Source organism: Podarcis bocagei (assembly GCF_964188305.1).
Source record: "Podarcis bocagei genome assembly, chromosome: 11".
NCBI lineage: Eukaryota > Metazoa > Chordata > Lepidosauria > Squamata > Lacertidae > Podarcis > Podarcis bocagei.
In genome coordinates, this window is record NC_138136.1 from 28242107 (window position 1) to 28268374 (window position 26268).

General features: G+C 44.1%; 2 protein-coding genes and 1 long non-coding RNA gene across 8 annotated transcripts in view; 2 read left to right on the forward strand and 1 right to left on the reverse strand.

Moving 5' to 3' along the window:
* The window catches only part of FAM81B (family with sequence similarity 81 member B), a 34519-nt gene extending 20627 nt beyond the window's left edge, over positions 1–13892 (reverse strand). Inside the window, exons 1-6 of one of the 3 annotated variants that reach the window (XM_081212431.1) lie at positions 13754–13885; positions 13343–13381; positions 11589–11766; positions 7921–7991; positions 4487–4600; positions 2765–3023 (exon numbers count right to left, since the gene is read on the reverse strand). In XM_081212431.1, coding sequence (XP_081068557.1) covers positions 2765–3023; positions 4487–4563 — 336 coding nt within the window. In that variant the 5' untranslated portion in view covers positions 4564–4600; positions 7921–7991; positions 11589–11766; positions 13343–13381; positions 13754–13885. Of the gene's footprint in view, positions 1–2764; positions 3024–4486; positions 4601–7920; positions 7992–11588; positions 11767–13342; positions 13382–13753 lie in introns of all 3 variants that reach the window. The other 2 variants (XM_081212430.1, XM_081212432.1) reach the window with 2 other exon arrangements.
* A 106-nt stretch (positions 13893–13998) lies between these two features.
* On the forward strand, positions 13999–23465 carry LOC308597006. The gene is made up of 4 exons (XR_014012791.1): positions 13999–15671; positions 16282–16760; positions 18026–18177; positions 18941–23465. It is a non-coding gene; the product is annotated as an uncharacterized lncRNA (long non-coding RNA).
* A 153-nt stretch (positions 23466–23618) lies between these two features.
* The window catches only part of MCTP1 (multiple C2 and transmembrane domain containing 1), a gene marked incomplete at its 3' end in the record, with an annotated part of 198899 nt that continues 196249 nt past the window's right edge, over positions 23619–26268 (forward strand). Inside the window, exon 1 of one of the 4 annotated variants that reach the window (XM_081212357.1) lies at positions 23619–25542. In XM_081212357.1, the coding sequence (XP_081068483.1) occupies positions 24817–25542 (726 nt within the window). In that variant the 5' untranslated portion in view covers positions 23619–24816. The remainder of the gene's footprint in view (positions 25543–26268) is intronic. The other 3 variants (XM_081212354.1, XM_081212355.1, XM_081212356.1) reach the window with 3 other exon arrangements.

The window sequence follows — 26268 nt, forward strand, 5'->3', positions numbered from 1 at the left end:
CAACGTCGAGCCTACCAAGTGGCGATAGCGAAGGCTAAGAAGACTTTCTTCGCCGCCTCTATTGCATCTGCAGAAAACAGCAGCAGGAGACTTTTTCAGGTGGTTCACAATTTAGCGGAACCACCTGCGACATCTGGGCCCAGTACAGGCCACATGATCTCCTGCAATGATTTTGCAAAGATTTTTGCAGATAAAATCGCTCAGATTTGGGAAGAAGTAGACTCCACCGTGGGAGCAGGGCCAGGGCAGGAGAGTGCTAGTGTCCTGTCTAGTCAAGTTGCGTGGGATCAATTCTAACCTGTTACCTCCAAGGATGTGGACAGGCTGCTTGGACGAGTGAAGCTAACCACCTGTCTCCTGGATCCTTGCCCATCCTGGCTTATAAAAGCTAGCCAGGAAGGACTGGGCGATGGGCTTCGTGGGGTGGTGAATGCTTCCCTCCATGAGGGAGCCTTCCCAGACCCGCTGAAAGAGGCAGTTATTAAACCGCTTCTTAAAAACCCATCTTTAGATGCGGCCACGATGGCCAATTATCGCCCAGTCTCAAATCTTCCATTCTTGGGCAAGGTGATTGAGCGAGTGGTTGCTGAACAACTCCAGGCACGCCTGGAAGAAGCGGACCATTTGGATCCCTTCCAGTCGGGATTCAGGCCTCATCATGGGACTGAAACTGCCTTGATCGCACTGGTTGATGATCTCCGGCGGGCTAGGGACAAAGGTGAGAGCTGTTTCCTAGTTCTGCTGGATCTCTCAGCGGCGTTTGATACCATCGACCATAACATCCTTCTGGACCGTCTTGAGGGGCTGGGAGCTGGGGGCACTGTCATACAGTGGTTCCGCTCCTTCCTCCTGGGCCGTTTTCATAAAGTGGTGGTGGGGGATGAGTGTTCAGACCCCTGGGCTCTCACTTGTGGGGTGCCTCAGGGTTCTGTCCTCTCCCCCATGCTTTTAAACATTTACATGCAGCCACTGGGAGAGATCATCAGGGGGTTTGGGCTGGGTGTTCATCAGTATGCGGATGATACCCAGCTCTACCTCTCTTTTAAATCAGAACCAGTGAAGGTGGTGAAGGTCCTGTGTGAGTGCCTGGAGGCGGTTAGAGGATGGATGGCGGCTAACAGATTGAAGTTGAATCCTGACAAGACAGAAGTACTGTTTTGGGGGGACAGGAGGCGGGCAGGTGTGGAGGATTCCCTGGTCCTGAATGGGGTAACTGTGCCCCTGAAGGACCAGGTGTGCAGCCTGGGAGTCATTTTGGACTCACAGCTGTCCATGGAGGCACAGGTCAAATCTGTATCCAGGGCAGCTGTTTACCAGCTCCATCTGGTACGTAGGCTGAGACCCTATCTGCCTGCAGACTGTCTTGCCAGAATGGTGCATGCTCTGGTTATCTCCCGCTTGGACTACTGCAATGCGCTCTACGTGGGGCTACCTTTGCAGGTGACCCGGAAACTACAACTAATCCAGAATGCGGCAGCTAGACTGGTGACTGGGAGCGGCCACCGAGACCATATAACACCGGTCTTGAAAGACCTACATTGGCTCCCAGTACGTTTCCGAGCACAATTCAAAGTGTTGGTGCTGACCTTTAAAGCCCTAAACGGCCTCGGTCCAGTATATCTGAAGGAGCGTCTCCACCCCCATCGTTCTGCCTGGACACTGAGGTCCAGCTCCGAGGGCCTTCTGGCGGTTCCCTCACTGCGAGAGGCCAAGTTACAGGGAACCAGGCAGAGGGCCTTCTCGGTAGTGGCGCCCACCCTGTGGAACGCCCTCCCATCAGATGTCAAAGCGATAAACAACTACCTGACATTCAGAAGACATCTGAAGGCAGCCCTGTTCAGGGAAGTTTTTAATATGTGACATTTTAGTGTATTTTTCATCTTTGTTGGAAGCCGCCCAGAATGGCTGGGGAAAACCCAGCCAGATGGGCGGGGTACAAATAATAAATTTATTATTATTATTATTATTATTACTTAAACATGGAGAAAGAATCAAAATGACGACACCGTCTCTGAATTCTAGGGGCCAAAGTGCAAAGAAAAGAGAGTCAAAATTACCTTTCTGGATACTCAGCTGAAAATGCCTTTGAAGATAAACTAGTACATATTTTACCTTGGTGACTCGAACGCTTTGGCTCCCGAACGCCGCAAACCCAGAAGTGAGTGTTCTGGTTTGCAAATGCTTTTGGATGCCGAATGTCCAACGCAGCTTCCACGGCTTCTGATTGAGTGCAGGAAGCTCCTGCAGCCAATCAGAAGCCACACCTTGGTTTTCGAACATTTTCGGAAGTCGAATGGACTTCCAGAACAGATTCCGTTCGAGAACCAAGGTACGACTGTACATAGATCTTAAAGCCTGCATGTACCATTTTTGAATATATATTATAAGCAACAGCCAAATTCTGTGATGAGTTATGGGGGAATGAGAATCAAAGTTCTTCTACCCAAATCCCTCTTTCCCCTGGTTTGGGGGTAAGAGATGTATCTGAGCAACAAGTCAGAATCTGTCCTTTGAGGCTTCCCCTGTCCTAACGGTGATCATCATCGCTCCCAGGTAATTTGCATTCAGGAGTCGGTGCAAAAAGCAGATGTTGGCAGCTAGCTGGCTAGACTTGCTGCCTCCTGGGGAGAACAAAGATATGCATATTTTATAAGTAACTTAATCTTAAGTAAACCCATCTGGAGCTGAACACAACATAGCTACTGAATAAACCAGAGCTTTAACAAATTGTCAGCAATGGCAAACACAACTGCGGTGGTGGTACCTCTATGTCGTGGCTCAGCTTTTTAACTATGCTTGTGATCGTCTGTATGTGGTTCTCCAGGAGCTGGCGTGCTGCTGTCTCCCCTTGCTGAACGCCTTTGTTTCCATGAAGGTAAGAAACGAGGCCATCTTTGATCCGAAAGGCCTGATCCAGGAGGACAGCTGTGGTCCTCTCCTGGTTGGACAGCCGGTCTTCAAGGGAATGCACTCTGCTTCCAGAAACATGCGGAATCGTAGGCAGGAAAGGCTGGCTCTGACTCCTGTCCAACAAGAAACCGAATGAGTTATAAGGTTATGGAGTTAAAGGTAAGGCATATATTAGAATGCCCAGCTATGACAGCAGTGTAAAATAAGAAAGGTAAAGTGTATTCAGGTTGTTGTAATCCCCCCCCCTCCCCGCCCTCACTTCATACCTATCTTTTTAACAAAATTTATACAATGCTTGAATCTAAATAAGCAGTTTACAGTAAAATAAAATGAAACATTAAAATTTTAAAGAACATAATGTTAAAAAACACATTTGAAATCATTCAGAAACTTAAATCAACAATAAGCTGAAAACATATTAAAACACACGTAACCTCTTCATGTTTGGATAGGCTTGCCTAAACTAGGGCTGCCATATGTCCAGACATTTTCCCTGGACATTACTGGGATTTCAAAGGCAGAATTGATGTCTGGGGGGAATTTTCGAAAGGCGGCGCTTTGTCCTGGATCTTAGGCGTTGGTTTTTTGGGGGATTTTTGTAAAAAAATAAAATAAAAATCCGGGGTGTCCTGGCTTTTACTTTTTGAAATATGTCAATCCCAGAGTCATCCACGACTGGACCTAACGGTCAGGGGTCCCTTTACTCTTTACCTTTTACAGAGTATAGGAACCAAATGTGTTTTTATTTCCTTACATACTGCACTAAACACATTCATTTACAAGGTATCTTCACCATGATAGAGACATAATATAAATTACTGTACTTTTCCATGTACAGTGGTACCTCTAGATGCGAACGGGATCCGTTCCAGAGCCCCGTTCACATCTAGAAGCAAACGTAATCCGTGTCCTCGCGTCTGCGCATGCCACGTTTCGGTGCTTCTGTGTATGCGCATGACGTCATTTTGAGTGTCTGCACATGCCCAAGCGGCAAAACTCGGAAGTAACACACTCCGTTACTTTCGGGTTGCCGCGGAGCACAACTCGAACGCACTCATCCCGAAGCACATTCAACCCAAGGTATGACTGTATAAGATGAAGTTTTTTTACTCAAAAATAAAGTCAAAAGGGGGGTGTCATCTTATATACGGATAGTGCGTGGGGGGGATGGGTGATTGGTTGCAGCCGCGAGCAGTAGCTTGTAAGTGGTTTTTTGGGGGTGATTGGGGGCTGCGTCAAGTGCTGTTTTGGATTGGCTGCTGCTGTGGTAATTGGGTGGGTGATTGGTTGCTGTGTCAAGGGCTGCCGCTTTGGCAATACGGGTTGCGATTGCTGTCTGCCATTGGTGAGCAGGCAGACACATGTTGGCTTCAGTGACGTGAGCAATTGTCAGTGTTTGTCAGTTGGGTTAGTGATTTTCAGCATTTCCCTTGAAAAAAGCTCAAGAACCCTGGGCAATCCTCCCCAAAAAAGCTCAACAACTTTTGGCAATCTCCCCCAATTTTCTTAAATTTGTGTCCCCAAAAATAGGGGGCGTGTTATACACAGAAAAATACGGTACTTTGAAGATACCCACCCTCCACTTTGGCCTGCCATTATCATAGGAATATAGGAAGCTGCCTCAATTGAAGTCAGAGCATTGTCAGTGTTCATGTTAGCTTAGGCTGGATCTACATCAATTGTAAAAATGCTGTGAAAAATAAAAATGTAAGAAAGCTGTCAATGCAATTTTCTATTGATGGCGGATCACTGCTCTACAGCAGCCTCTGTGTCTATGTGGACTGTCAGTGCCTTTCCAGGATTTCAGACGGTGATGTCTCCCAGTTCTTCCTGGAGATGCCAGGGATTGAACCTGGGCCTCATCTGCATACGAAACAGATGCTCTATCACTAAGCTATAACGTTTCCTCATGTACCTCCTGGGGGTTATGTGTGTGGAGTCCCCTGACATTGCCAACTATCAGAATAGAAGTGACACACAGTCTTGCTTTCTGGCTTCATAAACTAACTGGGCAAATTGTGGGCAAAACAGATCACTCGTTGCTAGTCAGATTTGTCCAGCAGATTTTGGAACAAGGACTGGCATATCTTATCTTGCCTCTAGCAAAGGATACCCTTAAAAGGGAGGGTCACACACTGGTGCTGGAAAGATCAAACCCTAAATTTAAATTTATTATTTAACAATTAAAAACAAGAGGTATTAGAAATTTCTTAAAGAAAATACTTGAAAATTAGAAAACTATTTTGAAAATGTCTACCAAAAAAAAATGCATTTTAAAAAAGCCATTCCAGCAAGCAGTGTTACAAATTTTAGATCACCTGGGCTTGATACTTTGACAGCAGAATTGTGCATTATAAAACATCCATGACATTTGTGTTATGTCCAGATCTTGAGCTGAAACAATTAATGCTAGGAGCTGTAATAAAAATGCAGAGTTGGTCTGCTGGCGTGATTTCAAATTGACAGTAGCAGTGCCAAATCACATTAATTTTTCAGGGGATCAGTCCATATGGAATAGAGTATCCATCTCTGGCTCCAGCTCCAAAATCTTAATGGCTGAAGAATGAATGGCTCTAGCAGTTTCATTAGAGCATGTCCCAGTTGCCATAAGACAAATTATTTACACCCATATTTGTTAGAGGCAAGAGCTGAGTGCAGAGGGCGGCCAAAGGTGGTCAAACTACCCCCGAGGAAGCATGACATGCTCCCCACCAGAGGCACTGCCCCTCCCTGACACCTCATACACCTTTGGTTCCCACTCTACACTCAGCTGTCACCTGTGGCTCCTAGAAGCTGTCAGCATGTGCTAGCACCCACACCCTGGGAAAGTAGTATTACTGGTCAGCTAAACCAGGTGTGGGCAGCTGATGGGTTTAAACTCTCAGTGAGTTAGGGACTTGTTACCCCCTGCATGTGAAGAGAGGCTCCAGTGGATGGAGCGGACAAGATCAATAGTGCATCTGCACGTGCTGTAGAGGGAAATGAGGGGCAGGTGGGGCTTGCTAACCTGGGAAGGTAGCCCACCCAGGAGGAAAACTCTGGCCTTAAACCTCCACTGCCTTTTGCCTATACTCATTTGTGAGAAAGGCTTTGGGAGTAACCTCTGAGAAATAATCTCTATCTGCTGCCATTCAGGATATCTTTGGGGAAAAGAAAGACAGAGGAGTAAACCCTACACAATTCCAGAGTGGAGTCCCTAAGGCGGTTGGATGGCATCTTTTGTGCCTCCTTCTGGCAACTCCTGCAGCTAAGTTGGTATAAAATGTACTATTTTGTTTTCTTTTGGATTACATCAGTGAGGCCTAGAAGGGGTCTTGTCGTCTGGGCAGCCCAGGACTTCCATATACACTGCCCAGGCTTGCTCCCTGGAGAGGTTGCTTCAGTGCTGCTAATGCAGCAAAAACAATGTGGGAGGCAGCAGCTACAAGTTATAAGCTCAACCAGACAGGCATAAGGGACCAACGCTACAGGTTGCCTTTGTCAGTGGGAGAGAGATCATTGTGTCTCACTGGTCAGCTACCGCCCATCTTAAGCCAGGCAGATCCCGGTCAATACGGTGCAGACCCGCCACTGTCCACCTGCTTCAATGGGCATGTGTAGCTTAGAGTATAACTTGACAAGCAGACTGAACCACTGCACCAGGCAACAGAGTAAAGAAATCTTGGGCCTCGCAAGCTGGACTGTCAGGACCATGTATCCTGGCTTGTCCACCAACCTGGTGCAGGTTAATGACTCATGGAAGTCAGCCACATTGAAGAGGCAACCTGCAATATAGCTAAGCCCTTTTTTGGCAAAAGTGAGCAACAGATCCCCAGCTGGTTTGAGGCTCAAATCTGAAAAGTGGAATGAAAATAAGTTTGAATTCACCCCTATTGTCTCTCGAGACAGACGGATGCCAACAACTTTAGAGGCAACAAATATAAACAAAAAATAATTTGGACCTAGAAATGTGCATGTCATGAGCCTTGCAACATGCAGCTAACTGCTTCATTCCCAGCAGATTCCATGGGCTCAAGGACATGATTTCAAGAGCACTGAAATTCTGCCAAATAGTTGCATATCTCTTTTCCAGCACTGCTTTCCTCCCAGAGCTTAAGTAAATAAATGCAGCTGAGTCTCCTCCAACACGGGCAAAGGGGTTCTGTTTTTCACAGATAGAAACCAAATCAGATTCTTGTATCATATAAACACAGTGAACCCAAACATAGCCAGACTAGCCAATACTTCATTCCTTTGGAAAACGCTGGTTACTCTTACTACCTGTGTTTCTACTAATTCTATTTCTTATGAGAAATGTGACAGCAGGTGTCAGAGTGACTGGTTGCAGGAACCCATACATGAAACATGGATAAATTATTTATGCTTGTTGACCTTGTGAAATTTGTATCTGAGAAGAATGTAAATGATAACCTACTGCAATGACCTTGCTTCCTGAGAAACAGCAGCCTGTGGAAATGTGTGAGGTTTATACCTTTAGCTCAGCTCAGCTTGTTTTTCTCTGGCTTTCACTACTTTTTATCAGGAACCATGCTATGATTTATTTCTAGCTGTGCCATCATGAATGCTTCAAGGTTGTTCTCAAAACCCGCAAAGAGGGTTTTCTTTGACTTCAAAAATTCAAATTTTAGTTCAGCTATACTGTACTTTAAAAAACGCTTTTTATTTCTACTATGGTATCTCAGATTGCCCAAAGAGTATCAGAACCTGCAGAGAGATTTATGGAACTTTTGTTTGCTTGCTTTTTAAGTGAGCCATTCTGAAAAGTGGGATATAAATAATTGTCTATAAAGAATTTGTACATCAACTAGTTAAAACACTTTGACAAAGTTGAGGAAAATATCTGCAATATGAACAAAAGACAGACTTTGCATATTGAATGTTGTCAACAGCTCTTAGCAATGTCACATTCTTTAGTAATGATGAACATCATCACAAAGTCTTGTTTGCCTTAACAATTTATGTCAAATGAATGGTATCTTAAATGATGGAAATCCTAGATGACTAACTTACTTGTCAAGGTATTTAATCGGCTCAGTTGTGTTCTCTGCTGACATCTTTATTTGAAGTATTATCTGTAAGACCTTTACAAGGGCAAGAAAACATTATTAATCATGAGCTTCAGATGAACTAATCAAACCAACTACAGCCCACTTATAGGGCAATATAACCTCCATTTACTAAACGGCTTGCAGAAATGCCAACAGTGTCAGTTAATCTAATGTCCACATAAACAAAGAGTTTGCTTTCATATATGGAGGATGCACTCAGTTATTCATTTAGCCTTTATTGGCATAATTTAGACAATAAAATCATAAAAGAGGGGGGGGAATCTATAAAACATTGGTAATCCAGACACATTGAAAACATAAAATACTCAATAGCCACCATTAAATAACTGTTAAGTAGTTTAAAATTTGACTTTAAAAAATCTCAGCTAATTATCCTGACACAATCTCAATAGTCACCTGTCAACAGACATTGGATGACAAATTCTTTGCAAGTAGATACTTTAAGCTTTAAAGGAGTCACCAGTAGGTTTCTCCGAAGTGTGTTGAAGAGGGGGCAGTCCATAATTACATGGTATGTTGCATCTTGTGTATTCATACCACAAGAGCAAAGTCTATTCTGGAAGGGTATTTTTTGGAACCTTCCAGACAGTACAAATGAGAGGAATGCATTTGAATGGGCTAACATAAAAACTCTATGATACAAAGGGGTATCTAAATTATAAAAATAGTTGGGCACAAACCTAAGTAAACAGATGAGCATACAGATGGGCTTAGTGTTATGCATTCGGTGGTCTGTGTTTGCCTGAGCTTGAGTCTGGATTAAGAATTATGAGTTCCTGTGTTCTGATTCAATACATTGATATCCAATCACAGAACATTTCAGGATGTGGGCCTCTGCCATTGACCCTCAAACTCTGAGTCAAGATTCACAGCTTGGAAGTTTAGACAGCCAGTCACGTTGGGAGTAGGAGTGGCCCAGGCCCTCAGAAATGTATATAAGCAGTTGCTTTGTCCCTGTTGTTCAGCTCTGTGGTTCAATAAAGGTTCTTGCTGTTATCACCTACGCTTCACTTAGTGCGGTAAAGTTTTTGAAATTTGTGATCTAACAGCCTCTGCTTAATGAGAGAGAATATGCGTAACTCATCCAAGAGGAGAGAATGTATTGCAATCTCTATTTGTTTGAGTTTAAAGGTAATTAGTATGCAAAATAGTAACGAACTGACATCAAACAAAATCACCCCATCAGGCATGACAAATTAAGAAACAACAAATGGGAATGCTGGCAAAAATACAATAGACAAAATGCCAGTGACCATGGAAAATGAACAAGTGTAAACAGATAGGTCACATCTGCCTTCCCTGTCCTATGGAACCTATCCACCCACAGGCCATGTCACCCAAGCCTCTGAGGGATGACCAAGTAGTAGAGCATCTGCTTTGCATGCAGAAGGAGGTCCCTGGCTCAGTCTTCAGCATCTCTAGGTAGGGTTGGGAGATATCCTTGTCTGAAATCCTGGAGAGATGCTTCCACTCATTGTAGAAAGATGATACTCAGGTAGCTGGACCAGTTGGTCTGGCTCAGCATCATACAGCTTCCTGTGTTTCTATTCACTCCCATTCTGTCTGAATGTGGCATGTGATAATAGATTCCCCTGTACAAAACCTAGCTAATAAAAATATATTAGGAACCTGCACTTTAGAACTCCCCGCCTATTGCAACAAAGCACTTGCCTTTGCTAGACTCTTTTTGGGCACCTGCTAAAAGCATTCTTCTTTAGGCAAGCATACCTAGATGCTTAGAAAGTTGAAGTAATTTTAATCTTAATATTTTAGCTTTTGTATGTTTTAAAGTAGGATTGTTAATTTTTCTTGATTTTACTGCTGTGGTGGTGGTGTTTTTTGGTGTGTGTGTTTTGGTAAACCACTTTGCAGGTTTTTTAAAATAAATTTTATTAAATAAACAATAAATATAAATAAAATAACACAAGCCAAAACACAATCCATCCTGTAGATTTAAGTATCTGTCCATAGTCGCCTACTTGTTATCAGAGGCCCAGAATCCACATTCCTTTGTAAGAAAATATGAAATAACGTAAAACCATTTTTGCAGGCAAAAAACAAACAACCCCCCCCAATGTGTGTGTGTGTGTGGCAAGAAATTTTCTGCACCAGGTACCACCTGACCTTCCTATGCCTCTGTTTACATGTATAAGGTCCTGAATTCAATCCCTGGAAGGCAGGACTCAAAACAATGGTTTCAAGTTACATTAAAGGAAATTCCGACTAAACATCAGGAAGAACTTCCTGACAGAGCTGTTCTCAGTGGAAAGGTCTTCCTTGGGAGGAAGTTTTTAAGCAGAGCTTGGATAACCACCTGCCACGGATGCTTTAGTTGGGATTTCTGCATTGCAGAGGGTTGAACTAGATGACCCTTGGAGTCCCATCCAACTATGATTCTATGTCCAGTTCAAAGAGTCAGGTTGCAGGTGATGAGGAAGACCTCCACCTCAGACTAGTCTGGAGAGCCAATATTGTTTTGAGCAGGCAGAACTGGGAGAGATGAAATAATAGTCTGGCAGGTTCCTATTTTCCCAGAAGGAAAATTCTTGTGCAGCACTAAACTGTCCTATGAAATGGCTTTTCCCCTCCCCCGCTCCCCCAGCCTTCCTCTGTGCAATTTTGCTCAGTGATGCGGTACTGAAGTAATAGTTAATTCATTACCGTAATTCAGAATGCTTCTACTAAAAGCAGCTTTTTCCTCCTGCTGCTATGATGATCATACCACTCACACAACTATGATCTCTATACCAGCTCCTGGCTTTCAGGATCAACCCTATGCGCTCCCTCTTCACATTTAAAGCTCTCCGCCCCTGACTATATCTCTGTGTACATCTCCCTGTATCCCCCTTTGTTCTTTCCACTCCACATTAGCTCACTTCGCTTACGAAGCTCTGTAGGTCCCTTTCACATACTTCCATGCTGTTACCTATGGTTGGGGTAATAATCCCTTTGCCTTTGTATCCAATTAAGCTTGTCCCTCCATAAAACCCACTACCCTAAGCAAAGCCTTTTCTGAATTCTGCCATCATATCTAATGTTAGAAGGAGACTGGGGCTGTCCTATGCCAGCTCCCTTAGTGCGGAAATTTGTCCCCCATAGCTAGCTATCTCTTTCCCATCCTCCTCACTTAAAAGTAATAACCAGGAAGCCTATCTCCCAGACACCTTTGGATTTTCTACTTTGGTTAAGAAAAATCAAATGCTCCTATGGCACTTTAACTGACATAATTTTATCATATTATGTTAAAGTAAAATATATTGCTCCGTCAAACCCCAGCACTGTCGACTAGGGGTTTGGATCGCAGCCTAAAATAGCACGTTATCTTGTCTATGTTCTAAACCCAACTGCAGTACCTAGTATACTGTAATTAATAACTGCTAATATTTCTATTATCAGACATTCTGTTCTTTATTTGGTAGTATTCCTAGCAGTGATACATAAAAAGATTTGATGATAGAGAACAAAAACATAATTCAGTTATATCTGAATGATATTTATGGAAGAAACCTAAACTAATGAACACAACAGCACCTAAAATTAATTAAACAGCATGACTATTACAAATATCACAAAGATTTAAAGAAGCGGAAAACACCTTAAATGGATTACCTGAGACTTAAGATGGCATAACTCTCTTCACTGAACAGTAGGTGCTCAGCAGCTTTTTGCTTAGGCAATTTGACTGTTGTTCAACTCTGAAAGATGCTTAGAACCAGCATTGCTGTTTCCCCGGTGATGCCTTGAGGTCAACATTCCATTTCCATGACTCATGACAGAACTTGGAAACCTGTATTAGTAAAAAAATAGTGCTACAGTAATCTTTAACTTACAAAACAGTATTTGAATTAGTATGTACGATAATGGCTGCATGGGGTTGAGCAGAGAATCAAAAATGCCCTTTAGTACTATTAGATATGCCTACCCAAGTTCCTTGTTTATCCATACAGAAATAAACTATGATACTGGCATGAAGTTTCTCTCTTGGGCTTAGCTATATTCCAAAAGATTATTTAATACCCTCTCAATAAGATTTAATGTGCTTTGGATTTTCCACATGGTAGCTCTTTTTAAAGAATTGGCACCACTCTTCCCAATAAATGCATGCAAATTGCTTCATGGGGCTTCTATTAGCATGCTTGTTTGCATTTTCAGGGAGAAAGGCTGTACTTCAGTTGATTGTTCATTTCCACAGGTTCTGTGTTCTCAAAAACTCATATCACTGTCCCATTGGAGAGACAGAATAGCTTTTATTAGGCAGAAAAATTGTATCATGAGCGCTCTTCAAATGACCATGTGGTTTGATTTCACCCCCGGAGGCACAATCCAGTGTCTCTCAAGGCAGACGGGTGTCAACAAAAGCAACAAAATACACCAGCAATATAATTCATAAATATTATTCAGAGTACATTAAATTGTAGTTAATGCTTATTGTACATTCATTTCTGCTTTAACTTGATTCTAATAATCAGTGTATTTTCCTGCCTCATAATATCTGAAGCATGTTAACTTGTTCCTTATGGCTATCTGCCAAATTTTCTCAGTCACTCAGAAAAAATAGATGGGATATTTTGCTAATAATGCTCTGGCTTTCAATCATAAGTTGCTGACAGGTTCATGTTTTCTTCTTGCATTTCTTTTTAAATAACCCATAAGAATGACTAACTGTCATAAAAGACACTTATTCATAATCCTGAAGTTTTTTTTGTTTTTGTTTTACCAATATAGTTTCACTCTCCATCATATGTGAAAAAAGGATTGGCAACTCCGTAAATTTCCCAAGCAATTTGCACACACTTTCTGCAATACAAAATGTTGTAGATGTGATCTTTCTTTGAGATGCTCGAAGCACATCAAAACTACCTAATATAATTCCACCATTCTTCAGTAACAAGCATATTCAAATCCCTTGGGAGAAGTAATCCAATTTCTTAGGAATGCAGAACTGGAAGAAAATCAGGGAAATTACTCCACTTATAATTTTATTATATTACGCAAAGAGCAAAAGTAAACATACACAATTAATATCATGGCATTGGGGGCTGGTTCATAAGGGTAAATGGGGCACTGCCACCACCAACCCCAGCATCTCCCTACTTGCCTGCCTTCTTTCTTACAACCAGCCAGGTGGTAGCTCTGCCTGTCATTGGCTGTGACTTCACCTACGGTTGCCTTCTGTCTCATCATTCCCAATGGGCACCACCAGCCACTTCTGTATAATGGCATGGTATGATTTCTTTACGTACCACATTTTGGCCCAAAGGCCGCCTAGGAGCTAAGCTGCATATTAATATAAAAAAAAGACATGTACAGAATACAGTCAACAAAATAAAAGAAATCACAATATAAAGTCACAAAATACCCACCAGTCACTAGGATATGTGTTCCTGAGCTGCATTCGTCCTCTTGCCACATATACAGAATATAGATATTTTAATAAATCAATAATAAATACAGGTTTGGTTTTTCAGGCAGTGGATTATAATTATAAGCTCTTCTGAATACCACCGCAACCTTTAAAGGCCTGAGAGTGCACCCCATCTTTGATCATCAGAACAGAGCTGTAAAACTAGCATTTTATCCCAAGTCTGACAGGTTCTCTCTGCCTTTAACCAGCCCTATTAGTAGTCTCAATCCCACAGCACCTGACTCCAAGTAACAATCCCAGAGAAAACGCTGCTTCTAACCCAAACCCAGAACTCATTCCTCTTGTAGTCATTTGTTCCTCGTTTGCCTAGCAGCTTGCTAAAAATGTCAAAAAGATAAACTATCAGTACCTGGTGGGAAACTTCTTGGAGGAGCTACTGTGCTTCGTTTTGGGTGAAATCAAAAGACAAAAGCCCTAGAAGATGGATCCCCCCCCCCGCTTCATTTCTCATGAAGAGCAGCAGCAGGCAGCTCCAGGAAACTTCGCACTCTTGTCACCAAGATACTTTTGTTTACTTCTGTCTCCAGGCAACTAGAACGCCAACTTTCAGACGGGGAAATGTGCAGCAAAGCTTTGGGCTGTGTGCTTTACACTGAAAGCTGGATTTAACATTTAAATCTGCTTGTTTTAATTTCTGTACTTTACCTTTTGATCTAAAGGGCTGTTGTTTACCTCTTGCAAAGTGGAAATAGCCTCCTTAGTCCAAGACCAGAGTAATCATCAAAATAGCCACCCACCTATTACTCTGGCCTTGGCTGGTATAAAGCGGTGATTTATTTTTTTTACAGGATTAAAGCAGGTGAATATTTAGAATTAGCCAAATTGACAGATATAATAAGACAAAAACCAAAAAGTGGAGTGAAAAGGGAATGGGAGTGCCTAAATGAATACCTTAAAAGCCAAGGTTCAAGGACAGAAATCTGGCTGAGTCTGGAATAACCTTGTGAAGTGAAAGGATAAGAAAGAGGGATTTATATCTAGATGCTAGGATAGAGATGATAAGGAAAACAGGAAGACAGAATGAGAGGTAAAGGAGGTGCTGTGGGATTGGTGGAAGTCAATGTTTGTTTCTCTTTTTAGTGCTTATATTATTAACTTGTAAGATATGGATTTGGGGTTTTTTTGTATGCTGGTTTTTGTGTTTTGTGTATTGTTAGTTTTTGATATTTTTCATGTTGTTGTGTGGTAAATACTAATAAAATTTATTATAAAAAAGCAGGTGATGTAAGTTCAGAGAAAGAAATGGCACACATTTAAAAACAAACAAACAAACCACCTCTTTAGCACCGTTATGTTCCCTGACAGGACTCCCCAAACTTTAACAGTTGTGCAACAGGCAGAAATTCAATAGGTGCAGATTTTCCCACTTTGGATATACAGTGGTACCTTGGGCTGCATACGCTTCAGGTTACATATGCTTCAGGTTACAGACTCCGCTAACCCAGAAATAGTACCTCAGGTTAAGAACTTTGCTTCAGGATGAGAACAGAAATCGTGCTCCGGCGGCGCGGCAGCAGCAGGAGGCCCCATTAGTTAAAGTGGTGCTTCAGGTTAAGAACAGTTTCAGGTTAAGAAAGGACCTCCGGAACGAATTAAGTACTTAACCCGAGGTACCACTGTATAGTGATGGGGAAAACTACAGCCGTTAAATTTGTGCATGATGATGACACAAAAGGTCTGTCAGAACAAAAGGTGACCAAGACCGCATGCAAGCCACACATCTAAAGGACATTTCCGCTTCAGGAAACCTGGGAGCTGTCGTTTACCTCTAACACAGCTGCAATTTCCAGTACCCTAAACAAGCTACTGTTCCCAGGATTCTCTGGGGCAAAAAAAAAAAAAGTGTTTTCAGTGTACTGTGTATGCAGTCTAGGTTTCAGCCTCTTTATGTTTTTGCACCCTGCTCTTCCTTCAAGTATCTCAGAGCAGCATTTAGGCTGAAAGTAACACGGACTGCCCCAAATCTTCCATGGAGTTTTACAGGCCCCATGTGAGCCGGATTCTCACACAGGACATTGCAGGCATGGAGACAGTGGACTCAGCTATACAGTTGCAAATAAAACATTTTGAGTGTGTTTTAAGTGCAATATACAATGTGACACTAGATGGCGCTGGTGAGCCTTATGGAAAAATCAATGTATTTTTAAAACTGCTTTTAAAAAAGCATTTTCAGAACGTTTTTTATATGTGTGTAGCTCAGTCTCCATTTTGAAGTAAGCCAGCTGAGAGCCGTCTAGCCCTCTCCTGGGCCTAAAAAGGAAAATGTGGTAAATTACACTTTTTTATGTAATATGGTAACTATCGATTGTTGGGTTATTTTATGTCTAATGTATTACTTATATTTATGTATACCAATTATAAAATAAACCATTTAAAAATATGTTGGCCAGCCTCTTTCTTTCGCACTTGTCAAAAATGACAATATGAAAAATATACCATAGTATTTAAGGTCCACTTGCTAAGAGCTAGACAGATGGACTCCTGTGTACCACTGTACCCAAGGAAAGTCACTAGAGGCTTGGCTTAGGTTTGAAAGAGTCACATACTGTTCCTCTTGAGCCTTGTACTTTGAAATCTGACGTGATATATTTAGTCTAGAAATGAACAGATGGGCTGTTTGTACTTGGTACTTTAAATTCCCACAATATTAAAAATGATTGTATAGGTTTTTGACATGGTTTAAATGAATGATTTCTCATTATATAACAAGAGTGGGATTTTGCCTTTCCACTATTAAGATCTTTTAAATTTTTGGTTAAGAGTTGCTTTTCAGATTCCCCCCCCCCATTAACTTATACAGCCACTGCTAAACATTGTGATAATAAACATAAATATTGTGCTCAAGTGTTGCCCTTATAACCCACCCCCTTTTTCCAGGCAAGAAGGGAAAACATCAATTTCAACTGCATATGCCAAAATCAAATCCTGTTTTAAGTACACAGCTTTGTGGTTATGTTTGGCTTTCAGACACTTTGGAAAGATCACAAAATATGCACTGTATTGCATAGATGGGGAGCTTGTGGTCCTCCGGATGTTGCTAGATTACAACTTCCATCATCCCTGACCAATGGCCATAGTGGGTGTCCTAACAACTCCCAGCATCCTTAACAAAGTAGGATTATTGGGGGGACATCATAACTGTTAAAGTGGTATAAGAATGCTTTAAATGTAATGGTGTGGGTGCTGCCTGTCTCATCTGCTTTTTGGGGGGGGCAGATCCCTTCCACTCTTCCAGTCCTCTTCTTCAGCATTACTACATTTTCAGAAATGTGCAGAGCGTTATCAAGCAAACCAGCCAATACAAGGAAGAAAAGTGTGCAGGCAGCTGGAACAAACATTGAGAAAAGAGCTGGAAGGTATTTCATTAGTCATGCAGCCCTACTAATCTATACCTAAAGCACTTCTAAAACATACATTTCTAGCTTTTGCTCCAAGATCTCCCCATAAGGCTACAAAAAAGCACCTTTAGGGAATTTATTATGTTAATGATATTTTATGAAGAATAGGTTTAAGATCCAAGCCAATAGTTAGCAATATCCGTGCACAGAGCAATGTGTTGCAGTTCCAATAAATTAAATGTATTTCTTGGAACCACAACACATTGCTCTGTGCATGGATATTGCTATTAGCTCATATTCCTCCTTTGAATGGAACAGAGTTCACCTTCAGGGAAAAGGGATTTCCTGCCTCCCCATTCCCTTCCCCTGGAAGTCAGCTACTAATGGTTGGTGGGACCATTGGAAATAATGTGTGAAGAGTCAACAGAAATCAACTGCTGAATGGAGGAACAGCTTAGGATCTGAGCCATTCCCCTGACATCCCTTTTGCCATTGTCTTGGACAGCCAGTGTGGTGTTCGTACTATGACTGGGGAGACCCAGCTTCTAATTCCCACTCCCTCATGAAGCTCACTCATTGGCCTTGGGGAAGTCCCTATCTCCCAGCCTAATCTGTCTCAGAGACTTGATGATAAAGTATGTGTGTATACGGAAAGAAAACAATGCACAGCACCTTGAGCAAATGGGACAAAAGGAATAAAAGCTTGCATTTCAGTTCCAATTTGGTATGTAAGTGGAATTTCTTCGGCTCCCTTTATTGCTGTTTTCATGTAGTTCATAGGAAGCAAATATGCTTATTGTACGCATATTTGAACAATATATCCTCAAAAGGCTTATTGCTAACAGCAGTAATGCTGATGGAACATTACTTCCAAGCTAGGTTAATCCTAAGAAGATGAGAGCATCTTTTCCTCAATTATTGAGATTATATTCCTGTATTAGGGGAGGATATGTGTAGCAGCAAAATCACAATGGAACTCGCAACAGAATAATCCAAAAGGCTGAAAAAATAAGTGCTCTGCAGCACAATAACTCAGTTATGGAACTCCGAAGAACGCATTAGGGATAAAAATGCAATCCTGTAGTTCTGAAAGCTAATGGAATTTTAAACAAAAATGTTTTTCCATGCCCCCAAAACCTGTTGGGTATTCTTTTGAATAAGATCCCATTAGTAAATAAATTATAGATGCTTTGATGAATGTTTAATCCAATTTGCACACATACACCCCCAATGTCATAGGCTTTGTATATGTCTTCTAACCATTTGTATCATTTCTCCTACAGGTTCTGGAACATATACTTTGTCCAGGGAGAAGTAAGGTCAAATCCCTCCTCAGCTGTATAGCTCACTGGGTGTCTGTGGGGCAGTCACTTTATGACGATAAAATGGGGTAAACTCTATCCATGAATTCCGCCCTGAATGCTTTGGAAGATGGGTGAGATATATTAGTAGCAGCAGTAATAATAAATAATAAGCACTTTTCTAAGGATTGTTACCTGTTGGGGAATGAAATGTGAGAATTGTGGATATTCTGCAATTTCTGTGTTAATTTTCCATGGTAGTTTCCAAAAAGTTTGGGTAAACAGATAAAACATCATATTTTAAAGCAGCATTTTCAAAGTGCTGCTCAGTTTATTTTAACATTAGCTCTACAGGACTGAGAAACAGACTGACTGCATGAGCAATCCAAGTTGTTGCCAGAGAGACTGCAATATTTCTACAGGCATCAATAAAAGTACCTTATAATCACAGGATCCTTTTGCAGTGTTGCATGGTGGTAGAACATAGCATGAGACCATGGGGTGCAGCTCTCTGTATAGTACAGCCAGTTTGGCGTGTCAATATAGTTTTGAGCAGCACCTCTAGATGACATGAAGAGCAAAGCTTCCTTTGTTCTGAACTGGAAGAAGGAACATTTGTGAACTCAGCCTACTGGGCCCTGACTGAGGTGGGGAAACACTGCATGCTGAAGTAACCCACATACTGTATCTGGAACAGTATGGACAACAATGACTGCAGAAATCAAATCTGTTTAGAGGTGCTCTAACAATTGTTTCAAGATGCTATTGTGCTTATGTCCTGCTTCCAGGCTTCTTACAGGAATCTGGTTAGCCACTGAGAAACAGGATGCTAAACTAGATGGGATTTGTTTTTTTGTGGTTTTCTTGGTCTGCTTTAGAATGGCTCTTCTTTTGCAGAGATTGCTTACGAAGTGAAGGATTAAAAGTCAAATTATCTGCGGCTCATCTTCTGCCAGCTACTACTAGGAAGGGGGATAAAGTCTATGGTTGACCCTTTGTGGCCTATTTCATGTCATTCTAAACCTTCAGTGCTGGAAACTGTAGAAAACGTTTCTACATTTATCTTTCTTTTATGTGGTGTGAAGCGTACATCCATTCTACCCCAGGACAGAGCCAGTGATGGGGGAGCAGGTTCGTGGTACCAAGCACTGTGCAAAGGTAACATATGAAGTTGCCCTAATTATCCTGCATAGAAAATGAACACCAACAATCAGCAGGTGGCACAATTGCTGTCTCCTTCATTAACTCATTTCTGTCAACCTAACCAGGAGGCAAAGGATAGTGTCACATGAGGTTTAAAGTAGCTCTACTGTTCTTGGTATGTTAACAACTATTGTGGGTGTTAACATAAATTGCCTGTGAGAGACTCAAAGGCAATTTAAGTCCAATGTGTGAAAATATCCAAAGCTTTTTTTAAAGCTCTGTTTTCTTCTGCTGCTCTTAAAATAAAGTGATGCTGACTCTTGAACTAGAACATCATGCAATTCTTTCATTGCTCCTCTCTACAACTTAAAATCAAGAGTGAAAGTCTTTTCGAAAACTGTTTTAACTGCATCAGGACTGGTTTTTTCAATATACTTCAATTTATAGTTCTAGCTTGAATCTCTATAGCGTATCTGTTACTTGAAAATCATTATATGTAAGAAATGCCTTTGCTGCTGTTGTCCAGTTCTGAACTTCTTGCCTTGCTCTTGAACTCCTGAACCATGGCTCTTGAGGCTCCTGTCTGCTTCTGCTAAGCCTAAGTAAATATCTCTTGCTCACTTACAAGTGAGAGACTCCGCTTGTGTGTTTGGGGTTGGGAGCCCGGACACTCTGAACAATTTAGCACTGTCAGCAAACATAGCCAACTCACTGCTCATCCCTAACTACTGAAAGTTGATGAATAAGTTTTAAAAGCACAGGCCCAAAAACCAATCTTGGGGGATTCCACTTCCTACATCTCTCCAGAGAACAGTCCATATATTCCTATTCCTTGCTTTCGGATACTTAACCAATTCCTGGTCCACAAGAGCACCTCTCCTTTTATTTCATGACTGCTAAGCTTGCTCAGGGAACTCGTTTCTAACTGAACTGTCCATTTATCCATTTTAATCTGTTTCACTATCTTAACTTTTGTATGTTTTAAAGTATGGTTGTGCTCTGATGAAGATAAAAACTTAGCCCTAAATTTAAAAAGAATTTCTAGCTTGCCTTAGCTAAGGTTGCCATATGTCCGGGATTTAACCAGCGAAAATAGCATCTGGGGGGAATTTTGGAAAATCAGCAAAATGTCCAGGATTTTGAAGTTGATTGCTCAGCAACCTTGATTTTCATTTTTTTAAAAAAGGTTCAACAACTTTTCCATCCTGAATTTCATTTCTAGAACTATGGCAACCCCACCTTAGCAAAACAGCAGCAGTCCAGACACTTGCCTGGATACCTCCTCAGAATGCCTCACTCTGAAGCGGGACCCCTCTTGCCCCTTCCTCAGTGTGAGGTGGACAGCCTCATAGATTCCTCAAAGGCTTTATAGTGGCATCAAGGCTGCTGCAGGAGGTGAAACAACAAGCAATTTTGCCTCAAGAGGGGCAATTTCCCACTTTTGCCACCTGAGGCAAGTGTCTCAGCTTGCCTCATTATGCCACCAGTCCTGTCTTTGGGCATGCTAGCTCATCATAAAAGTAGGGAAACACATTTCTCTTGTATTTTGGGGAGGCATTTGGGTCAGTAAAGCGCTTTTCTTCTTCCCATTCCCTGCTGTCACACAAACTAGCACGTTCTGACCCTATAGCTACATGCAAAGCTAATATTGATTTCTGCCTTTTGGCTACCCAATTTGTATTATAGTTCTGCCTCCATTTTGCTATTCAACGTGGAACAGCACAAAAAGTCAGTTGGAAAGTGAGCAGCGCATTCAAAATGGGTAATAAGCTATGCCTTGCTAAACCACCTATTCTGAATCAAATCAGGAGGGATAAGCTCTGTAGATACACCACCCCTGCTTCTCTATCCCCACTAATTGAGTTGGTGTTTCACTTTAACGGCGGGTGGGCTCTCTGAGGTGCAGTTAGCTGTCCTCTTAGTTCCTATTAATAGGGAATGCTTTCAGAGACTCGCAGCTTCAGTTGGGAAGAGCACATCAGATGAGCATACTGCTGGAGGCAGAGAATGTGAGTCAAAAGCTCCCGGAGAAGCAGCACGCGTAGCATAAAAGTCCACAGTTCTGGGGATTTCAGTCAAATTAGTTTTACAAGAAGTCACTTGCTTGAAATTTCTGAGCCTTTCCTTTCATGCAGTAGAATCCATTTGCAAAATCCTAGTATTTCTTGCGAGCAAATAAAACCTCTCAGGCGGCCTGAGGCCCCTGTAAAAAAACAAACACACACACACACAGCTGGGCTTTGCATTGCAGCGGCTCAAGGCAGTCATGCGGAACAGGTTGGAGATCCAAGACTGGGCACATTTCTGTGCAATGAAAGAGAATATGACATTTGTGCTACTATAAATAGAACATGCCTTTTTGGTCTAAATTAAAATGCTGAGCATCCATTTCTTCCCAACCTCCAGATGAAAAGGCAAACATAATCTCAGTAGAATCTGGTATCTACAAGTTGAGGATAAAAAAGTATAGTCTTTTCATTACGGCTCATTGTTCCTAAATGTGATAGCAGGAGGGGGGGGGTCGCTGAGGGCAGAATAGCATGATGTAACATTTGATAAGTCATTTGGGAATCGTATAACCCGTTTACATCATCGGACAAGACAAAGTGGGCTTTGGATGTGACAGAGGGACTGGCCTGAAACATGAACTTGCCTCTTCTTTGTCTCTCTCTTCACTCCGTTCTCAAAACACCACTGGCTGCATTGACAGATGGCTGGAACGGCAGCTGCTGAACCAGCAGAAGAGCTTCCTTCATTTTCCATTGCAGGCAGCTTCTGCATAGGAAACTAGAACTCTCAGGTTGAAACAGTGATGAGGGACCGACTGTACGCTATTTCAATATTGTGATTAGAAACCGTATCTTTTTATATATATATAAAAAATACAAAGTGGGGGTGGGGCAATTATCAAAATCCCATCCCATTTCCCCATTGAATTGGGCTTTTAAAAATACATATAAAAATCTGCATGATTTGATCTCTGATTTCTGCAGTAAAAGTCCAATGCTCTGTCTAGGATGCCCACTTGGTCAGAGTACTGAAATAAACTGTGCCTGCTATCCAATATGGTACAGGATCCAATATGGGATCCAGAGGGCAGCTTTTGCTCAGTTGCTTCAGCAAAGGTTGTTGAAAATTACCTGGTTCCAGTGGACCTGCTTTGGGTTGTCAAAACACCACTTGCAGAGCAATGTTTCTGAGGACTGGCCCTATCATTAGGCAGAGTGAAATGCATGTGTCGGGTCACAGAGACAGAGGGGTATTGATTCCCCTGGCCATTCCTCTTGAGCTGTTCCCATCCTCCCAACCTGGTGCCCCAGCAGTGCCGGTTCTTGCATCGTGCTATCCTTTGCAGCCTGTCTGTGTTGTCTAATCACCTTCTACCAATGCATTAGTCAGTGCCATTGGGGAACACTCCAACTAAGTAAGCAGGCAGACTGGTAAACCTGCTCAGGCCATGTGCTCCGGCATGCATCATATGTGTGCACATGTTGCTATACTCATGCGATGCACGCTGTTGCATAGGAGCAGCTGTGTGTGGGTAAAGAGTGCAGGAACCAGGTGGAGTGGCAAATGAATGGCAGCAAAATGTTGGTGGTCAGAGCAGCTGCATTTGCAACATATTATTATTATTTGATATTAAATTTATATGTTGCCCTTCATCCAAAGATCTCAGAGCAGTTCATGACATAAAACATAGTGTGCCCTGACCCTCTCAGCTAGCTTACTGCCCTCAGAAGGGCATGTTCACATTACCGCTTACTCTGCATCCAGTGTGCTCCTACTGCTAGTTTTTGAAGCCACATTCACACAACTTTAGCCACAATCCATACCAGTCCTGTAGTTTATTGACAAATACTGTTGCTTGATGTATTTTCCCTTCAAACCAGTTCTAATAGAAATGAGGATGTGGAGTAAGCGGTAATGTGAACATTTGAGACCGCCATTGCACACGCGAAGATGAGTGTCCATGTGTAGATCACAGAATCACAAATAGGATTTGGGAGGCTGCAGGGGTGGGGCAACCAAAAGGGTCATGTGGGTCAAACGAAGACATCACAAAGGCCCCTCTCTCAGGTGAACTGCACTGTGCAAATGTGGCATGAAATGCGGGGCAGGGGGAGAAGGACCTTGCTGTGTTTTAAGCTGCTAATGTGAACATAAAAAGGTAAAGGGACCCCTGACCATTAGGTCCAGTTGTGGCCGACTCTGGGGTTGCAGCGCTCATCTCACTTTATTGGCCGAGGGAGCCAGCATACAGCTTCCGGGTCATGTGGCCAGCATGACTAAGCCGCTTCTGGCAAACCAGAACCTATTTATCTACTTGCACTTTGACGTGCTTTCGAACTGCTAGGTTGGCAGGAGCAGGGACTGAGTAACGGGAGCTCACCCCGTCGCAGGGATTCGAACCGCCAACCTTCTGATCGGCAAGCCCTAGGCTCTGTGGTTTAACCCACAGCGCCAAGGTTAATCAGGCAACCTGATGTTTGTGGTTGTGTTTGTGTGTGTATATATGTATATATATGAGAGCGAGAGAGGGACAGAATATTGTCCTTCACATCCAGCAGTAAAAGAAAGTTGGGCCAGACCTGCGTACTGGTATTGTGCAGGGTTCCGGCTTGTGGGATCTACTTAAAAAAAAAAAACACCTACAAAAAACTAGCAAAACCCTTAGAGATCAGTCAGAGATCTAGTAACAGTAGACCCCAACCCACCTTCTCCTCCCCACCTTTCTTTTGCAGGGTACCCAGTCCAATGCCTCCAGTGGAGCCAATGAAAGTGACAGAGACAGGATAAAAATGAAATGCCTCTTCACCTGGAGGCGATATTCACGCTCCACTTTTCACCCCCCCCTTCTAAACTCTAACTTGGTTTGTAGGCTAGCATGAGTCGTGCGTGTCAGCCTTGTCTCCCGGTTATCTCATGCCATATGCATCCTTCCTCTACGGGCCAGTACAAACCAGCGTCTCTCGTTCCCCTTATCTGCACCCAGCACCTCTTGATCCCGCCCTGGAGCCTTCCTTCTCTTCTTCTTGCACCTCCGTGAAGGCTGAGCTCTGCAGACCGCCCATCTTCCATGCTGACCCATCGCCGCGATCCTCCTCCTCCCCGCCTCCTCCCCCCCCCGCACTTTTTGGCCAGCTGCCTCCAGCGAGCGCGCACGTGTCTGTCATTAATCTAATCACCCTCCCCCACCCCGTCAGTCAGCCGGCACGAGCCTGCGCGGACCGTGTGACTTAGCAGCTGCGAGGAGGGCGAGGAAAGTCCGGCGCGCGAGACACAAAGTTCGGTGGAGGCGCGTTCCTTGCTCGCTTGCGACGCCTCACGCGACGACGACGGCTGCTGCTGCTACTTCCTCCTCCTCTTTCGCGCCCACTCGCGGCTGCCACCCTGCGGGTGGTGCACCCAGCCTGAGCCGCAGCCTGGGCACGCCGCTGAGGTAGCTGCCTATCACGGGCTGAGGCGGCCAGCGCGCAGCCTCTTCCTTCGGCCGGCCTGGATTGAAGCCTCCAGGCTCCACCGGGCTCTGCTGCTGTTGCCTCCGCAGCAGTAGACGCCGGCGGTGGTGGCGTTTGTGGAGAAGCGGGAGGAGGAGGCGGCCAAGAGACGAGGAGGAGGGGGCGGCGGTTATGGAGCCTGAGGCAGCAGCGGCGGACAAGCCCAGCGACCCCGAACCGGCGCCGTCCTCCTCCTTCCAGGCCCGGCTGTGGAGAAACCTGCAGCTGGGCGGCAAGAGCAAAGGCGGCAAAGCGGCAGCCGCCGAGCGCCGCAGTGCGGAGACCTCGCCGTCGCTTCCTCGCGCTCGAGCCGAGCAGCAGCAGCCGCTTGAACAGCCGGCGGCGGCCAAGGGGGATTTGCTGAGCGGCGGCGCCGTCAAGTGGAGCGGCTTCAGGCGCAGGAAGCACGTGCTGGACCGCGTCTTCTCGTCGTCCCAGCCCAACCTCTGCTGCTCCTCGGCGGAGCCCCTGGAGGCCGTGAGCAGCGAGGCCGGCTCGGCGTTGCGCCGCCTGCGGGAGCACATCCTGCACCACCACCACCAGGGCAGGGGGCAGCCGCCGTCGCCTCAGGGCCGCCGCCCCGACGACGCGCGCGCCGCCTCCTCCTCGGCGTCGTCTTCGCTCTGCCCGTCGCCGGCTGCCCCCGCCCGAGCCGACAGGGGGCGCGGCGGGGATGGCCCCCCGCAAGCCGAGAAGGGGGAGGAGCTTCCCCCGCCGTCGCCGCTGCCCCGGCCGGGGGCTCACCTGTCCCACCAGAAGAGCTCCTCCCTGCCGGGCACCGCTTGCTTGGAGCAGCTGCTGCAGGAGTCGCCCACCAGGGGCAAGGCCAGAGCCAGGGAGGGCGGCGGCAGCCCCGCGGTGAGTCCGGGGAGGGGAGGGGGAGGTGTTTGGCTCCCCAGTGCTTGCGTGGATACTGGGGGTTTCCCCCTTCGGTTTGGGAGGCAGATGGTTTTGTTTTGGCAACTTTCCCCCGGCTCATAAGGGTCAGGAAAGGGTTAAAAGGTTCACGTGCTTCGCGTCTGAACCAGGATTTGTGTTTCACTTTAAATGTGATGGGGAAAGGACAAAGAATTCAGTTATTGCTCCATGCATGCATAGGCCGGAGTACCTGACTGGGGACTTCCACGACAGTACTAGATGGAGCACAGGAAACTTTGGCCTGAGTTGGCCATGGATTGGTATCCATACTCAAGGGTGTGCAGATAGTTGTATTTTTGTACTACATAACCATACAAAGTAGGCAAACTAGGGGCCAGTGTGTGTGAATGTGGCAAGGTTTGGCAAGGACCACGAGAGTCAATTTTTTTCTTTTTTGAGGAGAGGAGTGCATTGGTGACTGTTGCTCCAGCCACAATTTCTCGGTGTATCAAAAAGTGTACACCCTTGGCCCAAGGACTAGATGTTAACTTGGGAACAACTCACCTTGACATATTTGGGTAGCTTGCTGGATGTTCAGCTTTTTCTGAAAAACCCCCACACACATTTGCCCTGTAAAATAGCAACTTTGAGCACTAGTTTGCCCCCCCCCCAGTAGTTCTGTGGTATCTTCACCAAGATCACTTGGCAACATTTTCTTTGCAAAGT